At 38.6% G+C, this 22,140-nt stretch overlaps 2 protein-coding genes across 12 annotated transcripts in view; both read right to left on the bottom strand.

Annotated features, from left to right (window-relative positions):
* Positions 1–13,299, bottom strand: part of NFRKB (nuclear factor related to kappaB binding protein) — a 46,262-nt gene extending 32,963 nt beyond the window's left edge. For 3 of the 6 annotated variants that reach the window (XM_077112441.1, XM_077112446.1, XM_077112447.1), the window contains exons 1-4: positions 13,173–13,285; positions 9,973–10,128; positions 7,782–7,983; positions 403–530 (exon numbers count right to left, since the gene is read on the bottom strand). In XM_077112441.1, coding sequence (XP_076968556.1) covers positions 403–530; positions 7,782–7,983; positions 9,973–10,107 — 465 coding nt within the window. In that variant the 5' untranslated portion in view covers positions 10,108–10,128; positions 13,173–13,285. Of the gene's footprint in view, positions 1–402; positions 531–7,781; positions 7,984–9,972; positions 10,185–13,172 lie in introns of all 6 variants that reach the window. The other 3 variants (XM_077112443.1, XM_077112444.1, XM_077112445.1) reach the window with 3 other exon arrangements.
* An 852-nt stretch (positions 13,300–14,151) lies between these two features.
* PRDM10 (PR/SET domain 10) overlaps positions 14,152–22,140 on the bottom strand; it is a 135,632-nt gene continuing 127,643 nt past the window's right edge. For all 6 annotated transcript variants that reach the window (XM_077112435.1, XM_077112434.1, XM_077112438.1 and 3 more), the window contains 2 exons: positions 20,123–20,226; positions 14,152–17,149 (listed from right to left, as the gene is read on the bottom strand). In XM_077112435.1, the coding sequence (XP_076968550.1) occupies positions 16,946–17,149; positions 20,123–20,226 (308 nt within the window). In that variant the 3' untranslated portion in view covers positions 14,152–16,945. The remainder of the gene's footprint in view (positions 17,150–20,122; positions 20,227–22,140) is intronic.

Raw genomic sequence — 22,140 nt, 5'->3', positions numbered from 1 at the left:
GGTCCAGACTGGGGGGCACTGAGCTCGGTGTACCATCCATCCATCAGGGAGGTTTGTGCTCACACACAAGCCATTCCAGAGCAACAGAGTTTCCTTTAATAAACCAAAGGGTTTCAGACACATCATGGGTTATCTTAGCATATACTGATGCTACTATATATTTCCTCAACTTTAAGTGTGCAACCTTTTTCATGTTTTTTTTTTATCTATTTGTTTTTAGTTTTTTTCATATTTTAACATTGTCATAATCAGGATTTATGCAGGTTAACTGTGTCATGGCCAAAATGGCAACATGGCTTTCTTTTCAGTAGTCCTTGCTATTTTGCACCTGAACTATTCTTGAAGTCGTGAAATCTGTGAGTTCATCGCCCACGTCTGAGATCCAATTTCCACATCACTTACACTCCGGGAAGCGAGAATCTGCTTTAGCAGCCGATGGAAATACTGCTGCTGAGAGCTGAGGTATCGCTTGTACTGCGACTTGAAGCACAGCTGCCGATATTTCACCACCTCCGGGTTAAAGTGTCCATCTTAAAAAGACAGAGGCACCTCTATATATACATCAGTCAGTAAATATTTAAGAGCATTCAAATATGTTAAACTCTGTACTAGACTCGAACACTGTGTGAAAAAAAAACAAAAAATCCATGCCCATTTGAAGACTACAGAAAACAATCATGTTAATAAATATTATCTGATGGCCTTTACAATAACTTGATGTCCTTTAAATTAACTTGAATCAACTGTAAAGAATAAGAACAAAGTTAAACTGGGAAAGGGATATCTGAACAATGATACATAAAATGAGGACTGATTGGGCAGGCCATGGTGACTCGGCGGCAGAGTTCTCGCCAGTCATGCCAGAGATCCAGGTTCGATTCCTGGTACCTGCCCATGTGAAAAAAAAAAGAGGCCTGATTAAGGCAACTGGCAAATTGTTAACAATGGATAAATACAGGTGATGCTTAGATGGACAATCACTGTATGATGTTTCACCTTTTCTATATGTTTGATCATTTTTTTAAATGAAAAATTGGGAAGAAAATAAAATAAATAGGAATTAAAAAATGAGAAGTAAAAATGGGGAAAGTCTATTCCAGTAAGGGGGATGTGCTGCTAGGGCTCTGAGGCAAGAAAGAACCTGGCATGTTCTAGAAGCTGAAGAAAGGGCTGCGTGACACACACAGAGTGGGTTGTAGCAGAAGAGGCGGGGTACAAGATGACCTTGGAAGGTGGGCAGGGATTAAACCACACAAAAACTTGCAGGTCATGGCACAGGGTGTGGATTTTACCCTAACTGCAAAAGAAATAAAAGAGTTTAAAACAGGACCACAACACAGCTGGGAACAAGAGAGAAAGGAGGAAAACCTCTACAGTGGCCCAGGTGAGAGCCTAAAGGGCCTTGTCTGTGGCTTCCCTCCTACTAAGAATAAAAGCCAAGGCCCTACAAATGGGAGGCTTTGACCCAGGCCTTGATACCCCCAGCCTCATCTACCAACACCCTCCCTTGTGCTCATTCTCTCAAGCGCCACTGGCTTCCGTGCTATACTTCCTGAGCAGGCCACATGCCCTACTTAGTCGAGGCTTTGGGACTTAAAATTCCTGTATCTGCAATGCTTCCTGCCACACACACCAGATATTCTCAGGACTTCCTTCCTCCTCCTACCTTCATTTCAGTCTCTGTGTTAAACGGGCCTTGTTGGAGAAGGCCTGCCTCAATGCCATGTCTAAACAGCTCCCCTCCATCACTCTCAGGCCCCTTAGCCTTTCTTATTCTCTGAAACAGTTAAAACCCACAGATAATTGTTTAGCGTCTGCTTCTCTATATTAGAAGGTAAGATTACTATCTTTCCAGAACCTCAAAAACGCCTGGCACATATTAACTGATTAATAAACAGTGGTTAAATAAATGGAAGTAGAGAGACTTGAGAGGTCCTTCTGAGGCAAAAAGTATGGATATTGATGGTATGAATGTTGGGTGGGTTGGGGATGGAAGAGAGGTCAATACAGTATGGTACTCAGGACTCCAGGTATGAGCAACTGGTACCATTTTCTGAGACAAGGACCCAAGAGAGGTCCATTTTGTACATGAGAGATTTGAGCAAGTAGGCAATGATTTAAACTGATGGGGAAAGACTTGAGACATTAAACTAAGCAGTCAAAGCACAAAGTACTCTCATTTTTTTCCCCAGCCACCATTAAGATACCCAAGATAACTAGGAACAGCAAACCCTAGGATAATACCTGGCACATAACTGCCATAGTATGACGACGTTGTGTACGCTAATTCACTCCTCACAATAGCCCTACAAAGAAGGCATTGTTATCTTCTCATTTTAAAGATGAAGAAACCAAGGCATAGAGAAGGCCACATAGCTAACAAAAGGGAAGAATTGGGTTTGAACCCTATGGAATGAGGAAATTTGACCTTCAAGAAAAAAGTCAAGAAGGCCTGGTCTTAGGAAGTTTATTTATGCAGCAAAGAAGCTTAGCCTACTTATAGGTGTGTCTAAGAGTTACTTCCAGGAAACCTCTTTTGTTGCTCAGATGTGGCTTCTCTATCTCTCTCTCTTTCTCTCTCAGCCCAACTCTGCAAGTGAAACCATTACCCTCCCCACTACATGGGACATTACAACCAGGGGTGAAAGTCTCCCTGGTGGCACAGGAGATGACTCTCAGGGATGAGCCAGGCCCTGGCATGTGGGATCAACAAAGCCATGCTTACCAAAAGGGGGAAAAGAAGTGTAATAAATAAGGTATCAGTGGCTGAGAGAGTTCAAATAGAGTTAAGAGGCTACTCTGGAGGTCATTCTTATGCAAGCTTCAGTTAGACATTGCTACTATTATAACTTGCCAAACCCCAACCAAAACCATTCCTGCCAATCCTAAAGAATACCTAGTACATTACATAAGACTCTACAAAGGTTCCACGCATTAAGGTACCTTTCCGAAAACCTACAACCTCCAGATGGGTCCCTGGACCAGGTAAGTCCAGAAACCTAGAGTGGCCAGCCTCTCTAGCACATAAACTAGTTCCATCTCCCTAGCCCATTTTTATTTACAGCCCCTTCCAACATGAAAAAGTTAGAATGGAATAGCCCAAATACCCATAAAGAGTAGGAAAGAAAGATCAAAGGTGATGGTGGAGTTATACAGAGAAGGTAGGGTTTAACAAATGAATATGATTGCTCAATCAGTAAACTGATAATTTCTTTTAGTCTCCAGTATCTCAGCGCAGCTAGAAGTAAAAACCTAAAATCGTGCAATTGTAACCCATACCAAACTCTGAAACTTGTTCTACCACTAACTGTCATGCTGTGCTTTGAAATATACTACTTTATGTATATATGTTATTTTTCATACAAACAAAAAAAAAGTCGATTGTGAAGATTAAAAAACATTTATTCCTTCTACCCTCCTATATTCTGCAGCAGCTAGAAGGAACAATCTGTGATGATGTCCATGACAAACTCTGGGCTCTGTCTTGTCACCACTTGTTGAAGAGTGCTTTGAAAACTGTTGCTTTTTCCTTTCTTTGTTTTGTATATATGTTATATTATACAATAAAATTTAAAAAAAGAACACCTAGGGCATTATGTAAGATTCTATAAAGGTTCCAGGCACAAGGGTAGCTCTCAAGAACCTACAACCTCCAGATGGGTCCTCGGATCAGGTAAGTCCTGAAATGCAGAGGGGCCAGCCTCTCCAGAACGTCAATCAGTTCCATTTTCCTATCCCAAATTATCGACAGCCCTTTCCAATGTGAAAAGGTTAGAATGGCCATAGCCAAAAAAAACCCTAAAGAGTAAGACAAAGATCAAAGGTGATGGTGGAGTTATACAGAGATGGTTGAGTTTAACAAATGAATATGAGTGCCAAATCAGTATATTGATACTTCTTTTACTCCCCAGTACCTTAGATCAGCTAGAAGTAAAAACCTAAAATTGTGGAATTATAACTCATACCAAACCCTGAAATCTGTTCTACAACTAATTGTTGCAATATACAGAGAAGTTCCATATACATAATTTTTCACAAAAAAGAAAAAAAGAGAGAAGGAAGAGTATACTGGAGAAGACAGAATTTAACAAATGAATATGACTGCTGAATCAATATATTGATATTTCTTCTCATCTACAGTGTCTCGGAGCAGCTAGAAGAAAAAATGAAACACTGTGGAACTATAACCCATACCAAACTTTAAAACCTGTTAAGTAAATACTTGTTAAATGTACTTGGAAATTTATTGCTTTTTTTTTCTTTTTTTTTTAATTTTTTTTTTATTAATCAAAAAAAAGAAAAGAAATTAACACAACATTTAGAAATCATTCCATTCTACACATGCACTCAGTAATCTTAGTATCATCACATAGATGTATGATCATCATTTCTTAGTACATTTGCATCGATTTAGGAAAAGAACTAGCAAAACAGCAGAAAAAGATATAGGAATGTTAATATAGAGAAGAGAATTAAGATAATAATACTAATAAATATATATATATATAAAAAGGAAAAAGAAAAAAAACAAAAGATACAAACAAACAAACAAAAAACGGTATTTCGGGTGCAGCTTCATTCAGTGTTCCAACCTAGTTACATTACACTTAGGTATTATTGTGCTGTCCATTTTTGAGTTTTTGTATCTAGTCCTGTTGCACAGTCTGTATCCCTTCAGCTCCAATTACCCATTATCTTACCCTGTTTCTAACTCCTGCTGGTCTCTGTTACCAATGATATATTCCAAGCTGATTCTCGAATGTCGGTTCACATCAGTGGGACCATACAGTATTTGTCCTTTAGTTTTGGGCTAGACTCACTCAGCATAATGTTCTCTAGGTCCATCCATATTATTACATGCTTCATAAGTTTAGTCTGTCTTAAAGCTGCATAATATTCCATCATAGGTATACGCCACAGTTTGTTTAGCCACTCGTCTGTTGATGGACATTTTGGCTGTTTCCATCTCTTTGCAATTGCAGATAATGCTGCTATAAACACTGGTGTGCAAATGTCCGTCTGTGTCTTTGCCCTTAAGTCCTTTGAGTAGATACCTAGCAGTGGTATTGCTGGGTCGTAATCCATTCTGCCATTCTATGTCTTTTGATTGGGAAATTCAGTCCATTAACTTTTAGTGTTATTACTGTTTGGATAATATTTTCCTCTACCATTTTGGCTTTTGTATTATATATATCATATCTGATTTTTCTTCTTTCTACACTTTACTCCATACCTCTCTCTTCTGTCTTTTCGTATCTGACTCTAGTGCTCCCTTTAGTATTTCTTGCAGAGCTGGTCTCTTGGTCACAAATTCTCTCAGTGACTTTTTGTCTGAAAATGTTTTAATTTCTCCCTCATTTTTGAAGGACAATTTTGCTGGATATAGAAGTCTTGGTTGGCAGTTTTTCTCTTTTAGTAATTTAAATATATCATCCCACTGTCTTCTAGCTTCCATGGTTTCTGCTGAGAAATCTACACATAGTCTTATTGGGTTTCCCTTGTATGTGATGGATTGTTTTTCTCTTGCTGCTTTCAAGATCCTCTCTTTCTCTTTGACCTCTGACATTCTAATTAGTAAGTGTCTTGGAGAACACCTATTTGGGTCTATTCTCTTTGGGGTGAGCTGCACTTCTTGGATCTGTAATTTTAGGTCTTTCGTAAGAGTTGGGAAATTTTCAGTGATAATTTCTTCCATTAGTTTTTCTCCTCCTTTTCCTTTCTCTTCTCCTTCTGGGACACCCACAACACGTATATTTGTGTGCTTCATATTGTCCTTCAGTTCCCTGATCCCCTGCTCAAGTTTTTCCATTCTTTTCCGGATAGTTTCTGTTCCTTTTTGGAATTCAGATGTTCCATCCTCCAGTTCACTAATTGTAGCTTCTGTCTCTTTAGATCTACCATTGTAGGTATCCATTGTTTTTTCCATTTTTTCTTCTTTGTCCTTCACTCCCATAAGTTCTGTGATTTGTTTTTTCAGATTTTCTATTTCTTCTTTTTGTTCAGCCCATGTCTTCTTCATGTCCTCCCTCAATTTATTGATTTGGTTTTTGAAGAGTTTTTCCATTTCTGTTCGTATATTCAGCATTAGTTGTCTCAGCTCCTGTATCTCATTTGAACTATTGGTTTGTTCCTTTGACTGGGCCATATCTTCAATTTTCCGAGCGTCATCCATTATTTTCTGCTGGTGTCTGGGCATTTGATCAGATTTCCCTGGGTGTGGGACCCGGCTGGTTGAAAGGTTTTTCTGTGAAATCTCTGGGCTCTGTTTTTCTTTTCCTGCCCAGTAGGTGGCGCTTGTCTGTCTGCGGGTCCCACCAGTAAAAGATGCTGTGGCTCCTTTAACTTGCCAATCCAAATCTCGCAGTCGGCCCGGGAAACCGCGCATGGAGGGTGTTCGACAGCCGCCGCGGCTTGGGGGAGTGCCGGTCCAAATTGCCCAGCTGGCCCGAGACCCCAAGTGTGGCGGGAGGGCCCCGCTATCCAACCTTCCCAGTCAGACCGGGGAGCCACGTGTGTGGATGGGACCCCAGTCGCCAGCCGCCCCAGCCGGGAAAACGCGCGCCCCTCGGGTATCTCACCGCAGCGGATTCTCCCTGCCCGTTCAGCCGTTCCAGAATGGGTACGCTGTCTTTTTGGTCTCTGTCGTGGCTCCGGGAGCTGTTTCGTATTGTTTCTGTTTCTTTAGCTGCTTTTCTGGAGGAGGAACTAAGACCCGCGCGTCTTACTAAGCCGCCATCTTCTCCGGAAGTCCTATTGCTTTTTTTGTGTATATGTTATTTTTCACAGTAAAAAAAAAAGTAAAAAAAATTACTGCTCCCACCCACTAGGATGGCTATTGTTAAAAAAATGGATCAGTAAGAAGAAAACAACAAATGTTGGAGAGGATGTGGAGGAACAGGAATGCTCGTGCATTGCTAGTGGCAATGCAAAATGGTGCAGCCACTATGGAAAACAGTATAGCATTTCCTCAAAACAACTACAGTATGACCTGGCAATTTCACTTCTATACCCAGAACTGAAAGCAGGGACTCAAAGAGATATTTGCACACCGATGTTCACAGCAACATCAGTCACAATTGACAAAAGATGGAAGCAACCCAAGTGTCCATCAACCAACGAATGAATAAACAAACTGTGGTATATTCACATAATATATTACTATTCAGCCATTAAAAGGAATGAAGTTCTGATACATGCAACAACAAGGATGAACATTAAAGGCAACATGTTGAGTAAAATAAGCCAGATATGAAAGAAGAAATATTGTATGAGCCCACTGATATGAAATACTGAGAATAAGCAAATACCAAGAAACAGAAAGTGGATTATAGATTACCCAGGCCTGGAGAGTAAGGGTGGGAATGGGGAGTTTTCATTTGATGGGTACAGAATTTCTGTTCAGGATGATAAAAAAGTTTCAGTAATAGATAATGGTGTTGCAGTACAACATTGTGAATGTAATTAATATCACCAAATTCCACATGCTAGTGATTTAAATGGGAAATTTGACATTGTGTATATTGACATTGTGTATAGTTACCATAATAACATTTTTCTAAAAACTCTTTGAGGAACACACTTACAATTTATGTATTTTCTATACATTATAAGTCAATCAAATTTAAAAAAAAGAATGAGGCAGTCAAGGACTGCATATAACTATTCTCTGCTGAGTCAGTGTCTATATATAAAAAGAGAATAAAACAAAGAAATATCCACAAAAGTGAGCAACCCACATTTCCCAAACCCCTCAAAAAAATAAAAAATGTTGTGCTACAAACCTCGGAAAAGCTTCTGAGCAATGTGCAGAGGGTTTCCAAAGCGGAAGTTCTCCCCACTGAACAGGGCAAGGATAAGCTGGTTCTGCTGCTCAATACTGTCTTCAGGAAAGTGAGGCAGAAACTGCTGGAGGTGTTTGCGTTGAGAGTCACTTAATACTTCTTGCCATGTTGAGAGGCTGACTACATCAAAGAATATCTCAGGCTAGGAGAAGTGGGAAAAGTGGGAGAAATGTTAACAAGAGAAAAATAAATTTTTGAATCAAATTAAAATTCTAATGATTCTTACTCTTTTCTCAAAACTTACAGAACAGTAAAGACTACATACATATAAATCAAAATCTTATACCCAACAGCACATAATAGGCAAGAGGAAAATTCCCAACAGAGAGAATTCCCATTTGGTAGCCATCTCTGCCAACAAGGGCACAAAAGTGGATACCTGAACATCTGGACAGCCAGAAAAGGCTAATATGGGAGGAATGAACTTAAGGAACAGAGGCCATCAGCAAGGAGTGAAAAGAAACAAGAACTGTTGTATAACTCAACAATTATGCAATCAATATTGTCTATGTGCCTGTGCCAAGGATTAAGCTAAACTGGCATATATATTGTTTGCAGGGGGAACAACTAAACAAGCAATTACAATGAAGTGTAGTTAAGTGATTCCGTGTCTAAAGCACACTGGAGCAGTACACATCCCAGACTTGAGATGTCAGAGATTGCCCAGCAGAGGAAATGACATTTAAGATAGTAGAGAGTTAAGGAAAAAGATGTTGAGGGTAGGGGTTAAAAAATACACAAGTAAAACTATATTTACATATATATAAATAAATAAAAAGAATAATTAATATGAAAGAAAGGATAGCAGTCAAGTAGTGGGAAAAGAGCGGGATGAGGTGGGAGAAGCACATAGGGGGCTTGAAGGACCTCAGTAATGCTTTACTTCTTAACCTAGACTCGCTACATGGTGTTCATCTCATTACTGTTGCTTTAACTCTGTATATACATTGTATATACTCTTTCAATGGGTGATACATGTCACTTTTTAAATTTTTAATTAAAAAAAGAGTTCAGGCTGAAATACAGACAGGGAGGGAAAGCAGAACTGAGAGCATAGCAAGGAACTTGTAAACAGGCTAAGTAGTTGTGACTTAGTTGTGATTCTAAGGCCAATGGAGAGCCACTTACAGAACTCAGCAGGAGACAACTCAATTACCTTCCAGGTATTTCTGCACCCATGGATTAAAAGCAAAGTTCTTCCCCTACAAACACATTTTTGCATGCTACTGTACTCCTAGCATCTCAATGTCTGGCAGAGTAGGAACTTAAAACAAGCATTTGCTGACTAAATGAATGACATACAGAGATTTACTTGAAAGAGTATGCACAGAAAATACTGTTGGGAAGGATATAGCCCAACTTCAGTACAGTTGTTACCTCAGGGGTGGGGATGAAGGAAAGATTACATACTAGATAAGGGCACAGTAGTAGCTTTAATTTTATCTACAATGTTTGACATATTAAGAAAGGAAAGCCTGAAACAAATCTGACTGAAATTGTCTTCTAAAACTGGGAGCTACAGATATGGTATTTACTATATTAGGTTCTACACCCGTCTATATGTCTGAAATTTGACAAAATAAACCAAATAAATAATTAAACAGTGCAATGTAACTAGCGCCTGCACATAAAGAGTGCTCAGCCACCACAGTAATGAGAATATGTACACATTCTGTCAACCACCATCTCCAACAGTAGGCTGACATCCTATCCCAAGGCACAGAATAACTCACTTTGACTAGAGGCTCACTGTGTGGACAGAGAAAATATGTTTGGGTTTTGTCTTGTGATCCACAACATCAATAATCATTTTAATATAAATACATACATAATTTTGCTCTTAAAATATTCAACTTTTTAACTACTGAAAACTGTCAGGTTAAAAATAGTAAGACCACTAAGTTATTATGACATGTTATTAAACAAGTAGAATGTAGCCCATACTTTCTTCCTTACGCAGAATATTAAGCAGACTTTACACTTTTAAAAAAAAGAGAAATCACTCTGGTTGAAGGAGAGAAAATGAAATAGAAGGGAGCACAAGACTGAAAACTTATAGAGTGGAAAAGGTCTAGTATCACTCCGTGGAGAGGCAGATGGAAAGAAAGATGGTGACAAGGTTACAGCTTACATCCTCCAGCAGGTCCTCAGGCAGACTGACCCTGGTGCCTCCCAGCAGACAGTCCTCCATAATGCGAGCGCCATGGCCATCTCCACAAGGACCCAGTTCCAGGGGGTCCGTCAACATATGGTCCAAGGAATCCATTTTTTATTCTCCACAGGTACTCTACACAAATATATTCAGTCATACTTCGACATAAAGAAGGCAGAAATCCCAGGAATCTGGTTGAAACCAACACTCCTTCAGAAAATATTCTGGCCAGAAAATACTCAATCTCCACAACCTCTATTCTGATCTTCCTTATGCCCTAACTCTAACTACAGCTAAACACTTCTCCCTCCCTTCCATCACAGCAGTCCCATCTGAATTTTCACATCTTATCTGATAGGTCTCGTTTCTCAGAATATTCCTACAGTGACTGATAAATTCTAGAATTCCTTATGCTTTAATAGATGAGGCAAAATGAAATGCACAGAGATTAAATGATAAGCAGAGACCATAATTTAGCTTTCCCAGCCCAATAATGTCTCTCCTACAACATAATTTCTTTAACAATTGTTGCCTGTTAGCAATTAATTCTGTTGTTCTTTTCTTCTTCGACGCAATTTTATTGAGATATATTCCCACAACATGGAAACCATCCAAAGTATATAATCACTGGTTTATAGTATCATCACATCTCTGTTGTTCTTTCACATAAGAAAGTCCACTGAAAATTCACATGGACATCGTAAAGCTCAGTTACTAACAATGACAGCAGTAGGTTATCATTCCACAAAAGCCTACTAAGTTCCAGGCCCTTTACACATATTACCTCAGTTCTTATAACTCTACAAGATAGGGTTATTATAGCCATTCTACAGATAATAAAACTAAGGATCAAGGTAGGTCAGTAAATTATCCAACCCTAAGGGTAGGACTGAAACTCAAATCTGCCTGATTGCATGTTCTTTGCACTATGTTCAATATCTGTTGTATACATCCTCAATTTAAATTATGAAAAGGCAGTTTCTTGATACAACCTTATCAGTTCATGCAAACTCCTATGATAGCAGCCACTTTGCCTTCAGTTGAGCCATATGATCTTTATAAACAAGTAACATTTTAACATTATATTACTTCAGGGAAGTACATATTAAAACATCATATACCAGGGCGGGCCGTGGTGGCTCAGCGGGCAAAGTGCTTGCCTGCTATGCCGGAGGACCTCGGTTCGATTCCCGGCCCCAGCCCATGTAACAAACAAACAAAATACAATAAAACAAGAAAATGTTTAAAGATGTTTCCCTTTCTTCCTTCCATCCTTCCTTCCTTCTCTCTGTCTTTCCTTCCCTTCCTCTCTCTTTAAAAAAAAAAAAAAAAAAAAAAAACATCATATACCAAAAAAAAGTATATATATATCATACATCAACGTTCAGAGCAGCATAATTCACAATAGCCTAAAGGTAGGCACAACCCAAGCGTCCATCAACAGGTGAATGGATACACAAAATGTGGTATATACATACAATGGAATATTATTCAGCTGTAAAAAAGAAATGAAGTTCTGATACATGCGAACACATGGATGAACCCTGAAAACATGATGCTAAGTGAAATAAGCCAGACACAAAAGGACAAACATTATATAATTCCACTTATATGAAACAACTAGATTATTCAAATTCATAGAGTGAAAAATTAGAGGTTACCAGGGACCGCGGGTAGGGGAAATGAGGATTATTGCTTAACTGGCACATAGCTTCTACATGGGGTAATGAAAAACTTTTGTTAATGGATGGTGATGATGATAGCACAACATTGTGAATATAATTAATACCAATGAACTGTACACTTAAAAAATGGTTAAAAGGGGATATTTTCTGCCATACACATGTTAGAGGAAAAGATAAATAAATGTTTGATGAATGAATGAGCACATCAACAAAACAGTGAAACAAGGTTTCCAGAGATCATCTCACAAGGCTGACTCAGGTGTAAGGCTGAGGCCACAAGTCAGAATGAAGCTAAGAAGACCAGAGTGACCCTCAACTCAAACCATTCTACAAACATTTACTGCATCCATTCTCTCTAGCTCCTATTCATACCACAAAGACTAACAAGCACAGTAAAATGGAAAGAAAAAATGAATTTAAGAGTCTAAACACCAGACTTGTTATCCAAGTCTGCCACTAATTCTCAGTGATTTTAGGCAAATATATTATCTCACCAGGGATCAATTTCCGTATCTATAAAATAAGGAGGTGGGGTGGACCAGGTTCTCCACACTGGTATTTCCAAAACAGAAACTGCAAAAAATAATCTCCAGATAAGGGATAGTGTATATTACTTAATGTAGATACTTCTCATTCCCAAAACCCTTAGTTACCCTCTAATAGTACTTCTAAAATAAAGCGCCTTTCCACTAAATTATTTCAAATTATACTGAGATTTCCAACCTATGAAAAGACTGCCAAAAGGTAAGTTTTGGGTCAAAGCAGCTGGGGGGTGGTCCCCAAGCAACTCTGCCCCATTATCCTTCAGTACTTGGTGAAATTAGAACATCCTCAACAGTCCTGGTGCCTAAATCACACAGGTGAGAACACACATGGCATGTGAGTTTAAGACAGCTTTGACAAAGAACAAAGTAACAGCTGCAGTCAAGCGTCCTCCCCATCTCTAGGGAGCTGTCACCTTTACTCCACTTCTTTACAAGTGTCTTCAATTAGGGTGAATGTCTAGCTAAATTTAATCTATTCAAAGAACAAACTTTGTCCTGCCACTATCTTGGGTTAGGACCTCAGGATACAAACCACAGGCAGCCGGCCCGGGTGTAGCGATCCCGGAAGCCCAGAATGCCTGTCTTGTGGTGTTCTGGACCTCTCTGCTACTCCAGAAAGGGCCGAGTGGCCTTTCCTCAGTTCGGGCAGCGCCCTCCACATACTGGACGCTCTCCACGCAGAGACTAAACCGCTGGCTCCTCACCGAGCAATCATCAACTACTAATCCGTCGCCCCGGCAGCAAACCCTTACCCACCGCCCCGCCCCAGACTGCGCCGCTGGCCCCAAACCGCGCCCCCACCGCCCCTGGCCCTTCCCCCACACCTTGCCTAACCCTAAACCCCTCCCCCCCCCGCCCCACTCCCAGCACGCCCGTGCCCACGCCCACGGGAGCCGCAACCCTCAGACACCCAGCCACTCCCTCCTTCCGCACCCCGGAGACACCTCACCCCTCAAGCCGCTCCAGCGCGCTCCCACCTGAGCCCCGGGCGCGGGCCCCCAACCCGCTAAGATTCTCAGGCCGCAGGTTCTCAAACGCGCTGGCTCTCGCGATGCGTTCCAGTGCGCGCACGCTCCGGATTAGGGAGGCGGAAGGGGCGGGGCCGAGCAGGGAGGGGCGGGGCTGCCTGGAGGGCGCCAGGGGCGGAGCCACCTGGAGATGGCCGTTCTGCGGATGACTTCGCGTCTCACCTGGTTTCGGAGCCCCCAGAGGGCAAAGATAGTATCTCAGTCTTCACCTGGCCGTGCATTGAGGCTCCAGAGTGCATGAATGAGTGAATAAGTGTTATTCCTAACGTTGCTGAGCAGGCTGTGCTCCGGGCACTATACTAAGTGTTTTATATCTACTCTTGTACGACATTAAGAACTGCATCGCTTTAAAACAGGGGTTTAGGGGTTTGAATAAGGGAGAGCTGGAACCCGTAGTCTGTACCTACACCTCCCTCCGGTCCCCTGGGCCGCGACACCGGAAAAGAAAGTAAACACATCAAAGAAATGCATTTTAATTAACCTTGCAAAATTCTTGTAAGTATCTAGATCCCTTTTTTCTTATTCACTGAGCTTTACTTATAACGGCTTCAAACTGCTTTTTCCATAGCTGCACTCATGATATATACTCGGTTCTCTCAGCTGGGTAGAAATATGTCAAAAAAGCTTATCCGTCAAGCTAATAGGAGGACTCTTGTTGAAAAGTAGTTGTTTCCAAATAAAACAGTCTCCATTCCACTACTGGTTTCCACTACAGAGACCATAGTGTAAATGGCAGAACTCATTCCATACATACATTCCCTTATCTTGGGGTCTACGACCAGACCCGAAGTTTTTGTTTTTGTTTTTGCCATGAGGCAAAACACTGTAAATTGTGATATTTTCTAAAATTTAACCATCTCAGTGCCTGTTGTGGCTTCACACATACAAAGAAGGAGCATGTTTATTAAAAAAAAATATTTATTAATCTTTACACCTGATGGGTAGCACATGACTATTAACACTATAACTCACTGAATGTACAATAAATGTTCACATTTAAATAACAGGATAGGATCAATGTTTTCAACCAGTGGGTCAGCTTTAGCTTCTCATGAAGTGCTTTTAGCCCTAGGTATCTTAAAAGTTTTTGAAAGGATAATTCCAAGTCAGAAAACAGTTCAACGAAGATCAAAACAATAGGGTTTTTCAGAATAGCCAGAATTTTACATGATGAAATGTCTATTTATGTGGACACAAATCAAACAATAAAAATGTAAAATCTGTATGTGATCTATCCAAAATTATCACACTGCACTGAATGCAGTCTACAGTGCTAATGTTTGTCCTAAAAGAGGCCAAAATAAAAGCACTGGCTTCATTTATTTTTTTCAAATTGGGTCTTCAGATGGCTTGTAATCTCCCATCTCTTCAAATTCAAGTCCTTCTGAAAATCTATTACCTTGAGGTGACTGTACATAATACCTGATCTTAAAGCAAAGTTATTTGGCTTAACCCCCACCTGTATCTCTGGTTGATAATATACAAATTAGTTTTGAAGTCTTTGCTTATTTTATATAAGGACAAAAAAAAAGAAAAGAAAAGAAAAGAAAAAGAACCTAGAAGGGAAAAAGACATAAAGTTCCTTCCACATTATTTCCTCTATGTATTTTAAGACCTGAAATAACTGGCATAAAACGAACATTCCATTCAATGACAGTTCTCTATTTTAATTAATAAATTATTCCTGGGGGATGAGGAGGGAATATTTTAAAATTAAAAATAGTTCAAATTAAAAAAGGACCCAACAGGGCCAAATTAAAGTTATGAAAACTAAAAATTATAAAAACTAAAACTGGACCTTCAGGAATGCCTAATGTACTTCCCCTAGCAAGCCTTTCTAAACTAGGCTAGGGCAAACACACACTAGATTATTTATAATCATTCTGTAATCAGTGTAAATGCTTTATAATGTAATTTACAAATTGGTGGGACTTTGTAATCCAGGGCCCCTATTTTATGACTCAGGGTCAGTATTTTCTGTTGAAAACATTAGTGTTGCCTCTTTGTCACCAAAGAAGATAGAGAGTCCATTTTCAGTTTCTGCACATCTACCAAGTAACTTTCTCAAGTTCTCTTCATGCCCAAATATTCAGGGATAACTAAATGAATGAGGTCTCATAAATAAAGTGCAAAAGCTATATTTTAGTGAAGTTCTATTCCAAAATTGTTTATCATTCAGAAAAGTATCTTGACCATAAAAAAAAAACGTTTTATAATTTATAGAAACTTACCCAGAAATGTAAGTAAATTCAATTATTTAACTTCATTTGAAATGAAATTAGTTCTTTTCATTCTGGAATGCAGAAATTCTATATGCAATAATTATTCTAAAAAGTATTAGGAATTAAATCACAAAATTTGCTAAAATACATACTGATTTCTGCAATGTTCTATGCATACGATTGAAATGTACAGTAAAAAGAAGGGAAATATCATTTCCCCCCATTGAATTCATAGCAAGCAAGACTCCCAAATAGGAGCACGTATTAAAAAAAAACTGTCAGAGACAGTTTTTTTTCCTCTCCTACTAACAGTGTAATAGTCACAAGGATTGGACTTCTCCCAAATCCCTTATAATTACATTAACTTAATATAAATGATCCCCTCATCTTTTGACTCTTCCTCTAAGTGTGAAGTTGGTCATCTTACAAAAAGGTCCAGATGAGTTACAATATGTTTAAAGCTAAAAGTGTTCTAAAGAAATAAGGAAGGCCATCTTTCCATCCAACCTTAAAGAATGTTCGTTTTAAGACAGCATTAAAAGTACTCAAAATACATTGAGTGCTATGAGCAAGGCTTAAATGCACACCTGATAAGAGCAAGAAATTCATCCTTTACCAACGAATGGTAAATGGATCCTGCCAGGCAGTGACAAGGTGTCATTGTTTTAGTAATCTTTCCTGTAATATCACCTTCTCAATACAATCACAGCCATAGACTGGGAAGCACAGCTTTAACATAGGGGTTAAATCCACTGGCATTAGGTGACCTATTCTCTTGCATGGAATCCACCTTTGTGGAGTAACAATTATCACAACAAACGGTTCTGACCCAACCAGCTAAGGAAGCACTACCAGCAGCCCAGTAACAGGTTTCCAAAAGAAAAGTTAAAGAAAAAATGAGCACTGAGAAAACTTTAAACAACAGTTTTTCCTTCAGTACATCACTGTCAAACCTTGGTTTCATCATTATTAATTTACTGCAAACTCAAAATCACAAGACAAAGCACTTCTGACCTAATATGTGCCCATAAATGCCACTTTTCTTTTGGAGCTTTGGCTTGGAATTAAGAAGTTCAATGACCGTTAACTTGGCACATCTTCTCTCCACTTCCGGTATGAACACAATATACCACTTACTATTTCCACAAAGGAAAAGTAAGGCTTATCAAAGTGTTTAAAAAAAAAAAAAAAAAAAACCAACTCAAGAGCAAGGCAGAGTTTGTTCATTTTGAAATCTACTTTCCCTGGAAACAGATTTATTCCGTGGCAGAAACCCCTAGGGTCTGAAGTGTCAATTTGGTAAAGATGAACATGGTAAAATAAACCCCTTATGAATGTCAAAACTGTGGTTTCCAAACTCTGAATGAATAACAAAATTTAAAAGAAAAAAAGTTCTAAGTGTCAGAAGCTTTCCCACTTGATGAATGGGAAAGCCATGAGGTGACTGTTTGATTCTAGCCTGTGAATGAAAGTTACGGTTTAGTAATGTGCACTTCGCTGCCTCCGTTCCCGTTGGTGGTGGTTGTAATGATGTATTGTGTTGTCTGTTGTTGGCTGGTTGTCTGGGAGTCCAAGGTATCACTGTGTGCAGACGGCTGAACCTGTACTCCGCTGGAGAGGGCAGAACTTTGCTTTTCCTCCAATTCTGGTTGGCTTTCTGATAACACATAATGACCCTAGGGCAGGGAAAAAGTGATCATTAAAAATCTGAGGCCAATTAAAACAAAAAAATCTTGAGGCCAAAAGAGGGGGCAGGAGATGGCTGGGGGGAGAAGGAAATATGCAAAGAAATGTTACAAAGGAAATGAAACCCAAGATGGGAATCTAGGAGCAATGCTTCACCTCCTCCTTTTAGAGAGTACTGATCAGTCAGAATAATTGACTGCCAAGGTAAGTTAAGGAAGTACTTTAGTGGTTTTTTGTTTTGTTTCTTTTTTAGCTAAGTAATAAAGTCAAGAATTTCAGATACAGAAATTAGTAAACCACATGACAAAGAAAATACGTTCTATTGTGCTGCTCCTAAGAATTTAGAAATTTGGGAAATAAAATGATAATCTGTCAATTAAGTTTTAGGATTAATACAAAATAAATCAAAGTAGAGATATTTAAAATCACCTTGAAGAGGCAGAATGCCTCTAAGATGGGCAGTCAAAATCACTGGCTCCCAATATGCCAAGCTCCAGCCAAGAATATTCCTGAAAACCTTAAAGAATACCCTGGGCTCTATCTATAACTCCATAAAAATTTTTCTTAGTAAATTTATTTTTTCAGAAACTTAAGGCCTCCAGATTGTTCCTATGCCTGATAAGCCCTGAAACCCAGAGGTTCCAGTCTCTCCAAGAATATCAACAAGTTGCATTCCTCTGCCTCAGAAGGTTGGCAGCCCTTTCCTGCACGAAGTTATAATGGTCATTGCCCAGCTATCCCTGAAGACTGAGAAAAAAATCAAATGAGAAGGCGGAGGGGTAACTGAGAAATTGGGATTTAACAAATGATTATGACTACTGACTCATATATAGATATTTCTTTTTAGTTTCTAGTATGTCAAAGTAGCCAGAGGGAAATATCTGAAATTGTTGAACTGTAATCCAGGAGCTTTGATCTTTGATAATGATTGTATAACTATTCAGCTTTTATCATGTGACCATGTGATTGTGAAAACCTTGTGACTGACATTCCCATTATCTAGTGTATGGGTAGATGATTAATAAAATAAAGATAAAAATAATAATAATAATGGGGGTAAGGGCTATGGGATGCTATGGTTTTCTTTTTTCTTTTTTTGAGTAATGAAAATGTCCTAAAATTTATTGTGGTTTTGAATATCAACAACAATATGATGATACTATGAACTACTGATTTATACTTTGGGAGATTACAGTGTGTGTGGCTATATCTCAATAAAATTGCATCGAAAGAGAAAAAAAAAAGATCAGTGGTTCCCAAACTTCACAGAAACAGATGGTGATTTACAGGTTACCAGGGACAGGAAAGGCTGGGCAAGAAGTGGGAATGACAGCTTAATGGGTGAGAAGTTTCTGTTTGAGGAGATGAAAAAAGGAGGGGTGACAGATGTCAGTGAAGGAGCATAACATTACTGAATTGTACACTGGAATGTGGTTAAAATGGGAAATTTTTGTACTCTCTACCAGCTACTATATTAAAAAGTTTAAAAGAGGGTGGGCAACAGTGGCTCGGTGGCAGAGTTCTCGCCACGTCAGACACCCAGATTTGGTTCCCGGTGCCTGCCTACGTAAAAAAAAAAAAATTTAAAAGAAAGAAAACGGACTTGGTTCTAATCCTACTTGTTCTCCTTTGACAAGCCATGTCCTCTGTTAATCTTTATAAAAAGATGAAATATTTTTATAGTATTTTATAGAAAAATAATCTCTTACCTCCCCTTCAGCAATAAAAATTGAGAGAAAAATATTTTTTTAAAAGATCAGTGGTTATAATAATAAAAGATCCCCATAGGCTCAGTATGCTTTTTTAGAAAAATCAAGTTTTTGAGGCCCCTGCTACTCTTTGGCGCCTCTTGGGAAACAGTCTGTCTTTTCTGGGAACATCCCAATATTTCTATATCTCTAGCCATTTAAGATATAGATATCGTTTTTTTTTATTTAAATTTACATACTTGTTTCTAACAATTTAAAGGCAAGCCAAAACAAACCACTGAGGATAAAAAGTTGTGAAGATATGTTGGGCAGACACAAATTGACCTGCCCTATATATTACATTTTATATAATTTACGCAGTGTTTTTCACCTTGGGATATGTGGATTATTTAAAATAGTTAAAAGTATCTCCATATTTGAGTCATTATATTATTCTCTCACAACCCAGTTGAAAACCAGTAGTCTTGAGGACTCATATACTTTCTAAGAAGCACAGAAAAAGGGTAGTCAGTTATTAATCCATATATGTATGGATCTAGGAGTTTTATTACAGTTAGTAATTAAATACATATTTGTTGAACATTTGCTATATCTCAGTCTCACACACTGAGGATAAAGAGATAAAAACCAAGACCCAGCTTCCATGAAATTCATAGTCTACTGGGAGAAGACAGAACCATGAGATAAGGGTTATAATATAGTACCAGAGGGTACTGCAGGAGTACAGAGGAGGTACTTCTCATTTAGACATGGAAAGCTGGTGTGATGGACTGAATTATATACCCCAGTTAGACATGTTCTTAACCTCAATCTGCATTCCTGTGGATGTGAACCCATCGTAAATAGGACCTCTTGAAGATATTAGCATTTGTTAAGGTGTGGTCCAACCGAATTAAGGTGGGTCTTAATATGGATTACTGGAGGCCTTATAGAGTCAGAAGTGGGAACTCAGAAGACACCCAGAAGAACAGAAAAAAGGAAAGGACATTGCCATATGATGGGAAGCCAAGGAACCCCAAGGATCACCACCAGCCAGCACCAGAACACTATAGTCTTTGGGGAAAAAGCAAGCCTTGATGGTTTCTCAATGTTGGACTTCTGGCCTCTGAAACCATGAGCCAACAAATGATTGTTGTTTAAGCCAAAAGCCATGTGTGGTTTTCGTGACAGCAGCCATAATGAGTCAGTTGGGAGAGGAGGATAGGGAGTGCAGTGTGGTGGACAGGAAGAACCCTCCCAAGCAGCATAACTTACCGGAGTGACTGCCTTCACTTGGCCAGTGGTAACAGGAGTTGCCACACCACTATCTGTAATCACAAACTGACCTGGGGGAAGTGTCATCATCTGAATCTCAGATGCTGAAAAACAGAAAATATCCATAGTCAGTGGTCTCAGATGTTAATACACGTTATAGAAACAAATACCTAACCACTGGCCACATTCTCCAGAGATATGTCCCATGGGTTTGCTTGCTGTAGGTGCTTCTGATGATGCAATTTCTTCATATAATGAAAGCATTTGTGATGAGAACTGATCATATGAGAAGAGTCCAGTACACAGCTGCCAAATACTAGAGACAATCAATGAATTCCACTTCAAGTGTGGCTTCTGAACATCCCATAAAAACAAATATTCAATTTTTTTTTAACTTCGAAATAACTTACAAAGATTTAGCAGTTTGCTCAGTATTTTTACCTTTTATATTTGGATTTGGATAGGTGGCACAAATTAATCCACTGTTGCCTAGTAATCATAAATTAATCTAACTTGATTTTGCTTTACCACCAGTTATTAAAGCATATTAAAAATAAAGTTCACCCTAGCATTCAGTTGATGTTTTCTAAATAATAGTCTCTATTAAAAGGGACCAAAACTTCTTGTAAAAAATGGAGCAGACAATGTATAGGATGAGCCCAGAACATCATGTCATACAAAAGAATGCAAGATGCTATAAAAGACTACCGAGTTCACGTAAAAAAGATGCAGGGCCAACTTGAGGAGGTGCCCACTGGCCAAAGATGGGATGATCTGAGAATCAGTAATCACTGTAATGGATTGAAACACATCAAGTATGTTGAAATTCAGGAGGACATAGTGACACTAACATACACACACACACACACACACACACACACACTCCCCTCGTTGGTCACCTTGGATAGTGTCAGGACACTAACTCATTATTTTGAAAACTGATAAATAAAGGGTATGTATCAGTTATTTAAAGCATTTATCCTACCTTTCCTATGCAAACTATACCTCAGAATAAGCTGGTAGTTGTGGTCAAATGTTTTTCTTTATAGAAGTTTTCTAGCTAATTATTGAATAAAGAATGATTAATTTAGAATACACACCTTTGCAACTCTTAATAAAATAATCGAACTAATGTCAGAAAAAGAGAGACAACCAAACATTATGTACCTCCTGATGAAAGTACACGACACCAGCTTTTATCTTCGGGAGAAATAAAACTAAGCCTGAATCTGATCAGTCCCTAGATCTATTTATCATTCTATAGGAAATAAAAGGGACAGAAGAAAGCTGCTGAATGACAGGATGGGGATGCAACCAACTAAATCTAGAATGTGGGAAACTCTTCAGGACAAATAAGCCAGTTTCTTCAATACACAAAATTTCAATTTAAAAGAAAGAGAGAGAACGTATAAATTAATAGGAACTCAAAAGACATAATCAATTGCTTTTATTTATATTTGAAGCTAAGTATGAACCAACTGTTTAAAAAACATTTGTGTAATGATATAGCCTTTACAAGGTGACAGTGTGATTATGAAAACATTGTGTCTGATGCTCCTTTTATCTAACGTATGGACAGATGAGTAAAAAATATGGATTTAAAAAAATAAATAATAGGGTGAACAAAGGTTAAAATAAATTGAGTAGATTGAAATACTAATGGTCAATGAGAGGGAGGGGCAAGGGGTGTGGTATGTATGAGTTTTTTCTTTTTTCTTTTTTTTTTGCTGGAGAGATGCAAATGTTCAAAAAAACAATCATGGTGATGAATACACAACTATATGATGATATTGTGAGCCCTTGATTATAACCATGTATGGAATATTAGTATGTCAAGAATGTTTGTATGTTTGTTGAGTTTGACAATAAAAATATTTATTAAAAACAAACAAAAAAAGAAGCTTAGAAAGAAAACATTTATGAGACAATCACAGAAATATGGACACTGACTAGATATTTCATGGTATTAAAGAATTACTGTTACTTAATTTTAGGTATGATGATGGTATTGCAGCTGT

The sequence above is a fragment of the Tamandua tetradactyla genome, chromosome 8, assembly GCF_023851605.1.
Source record: "Tamandua tetradactyla isolate mTamTet1 chromosome 8, mTamTet1.pri, whole genome shotgun sequence".
Taxonomy (NCBI): domain Eukaryota; kingdom Metazoa; phylum Chordata; class Mammalia; order Pilosa; family Myrmecophagidae; genus Tamandua; species Tamandua tetradactyla.
The sequence above is the reverse complement of the archived record's forward strand: the minus strand, read 5'-3'. Positions and strand labels throughout refer to the sequence as shown.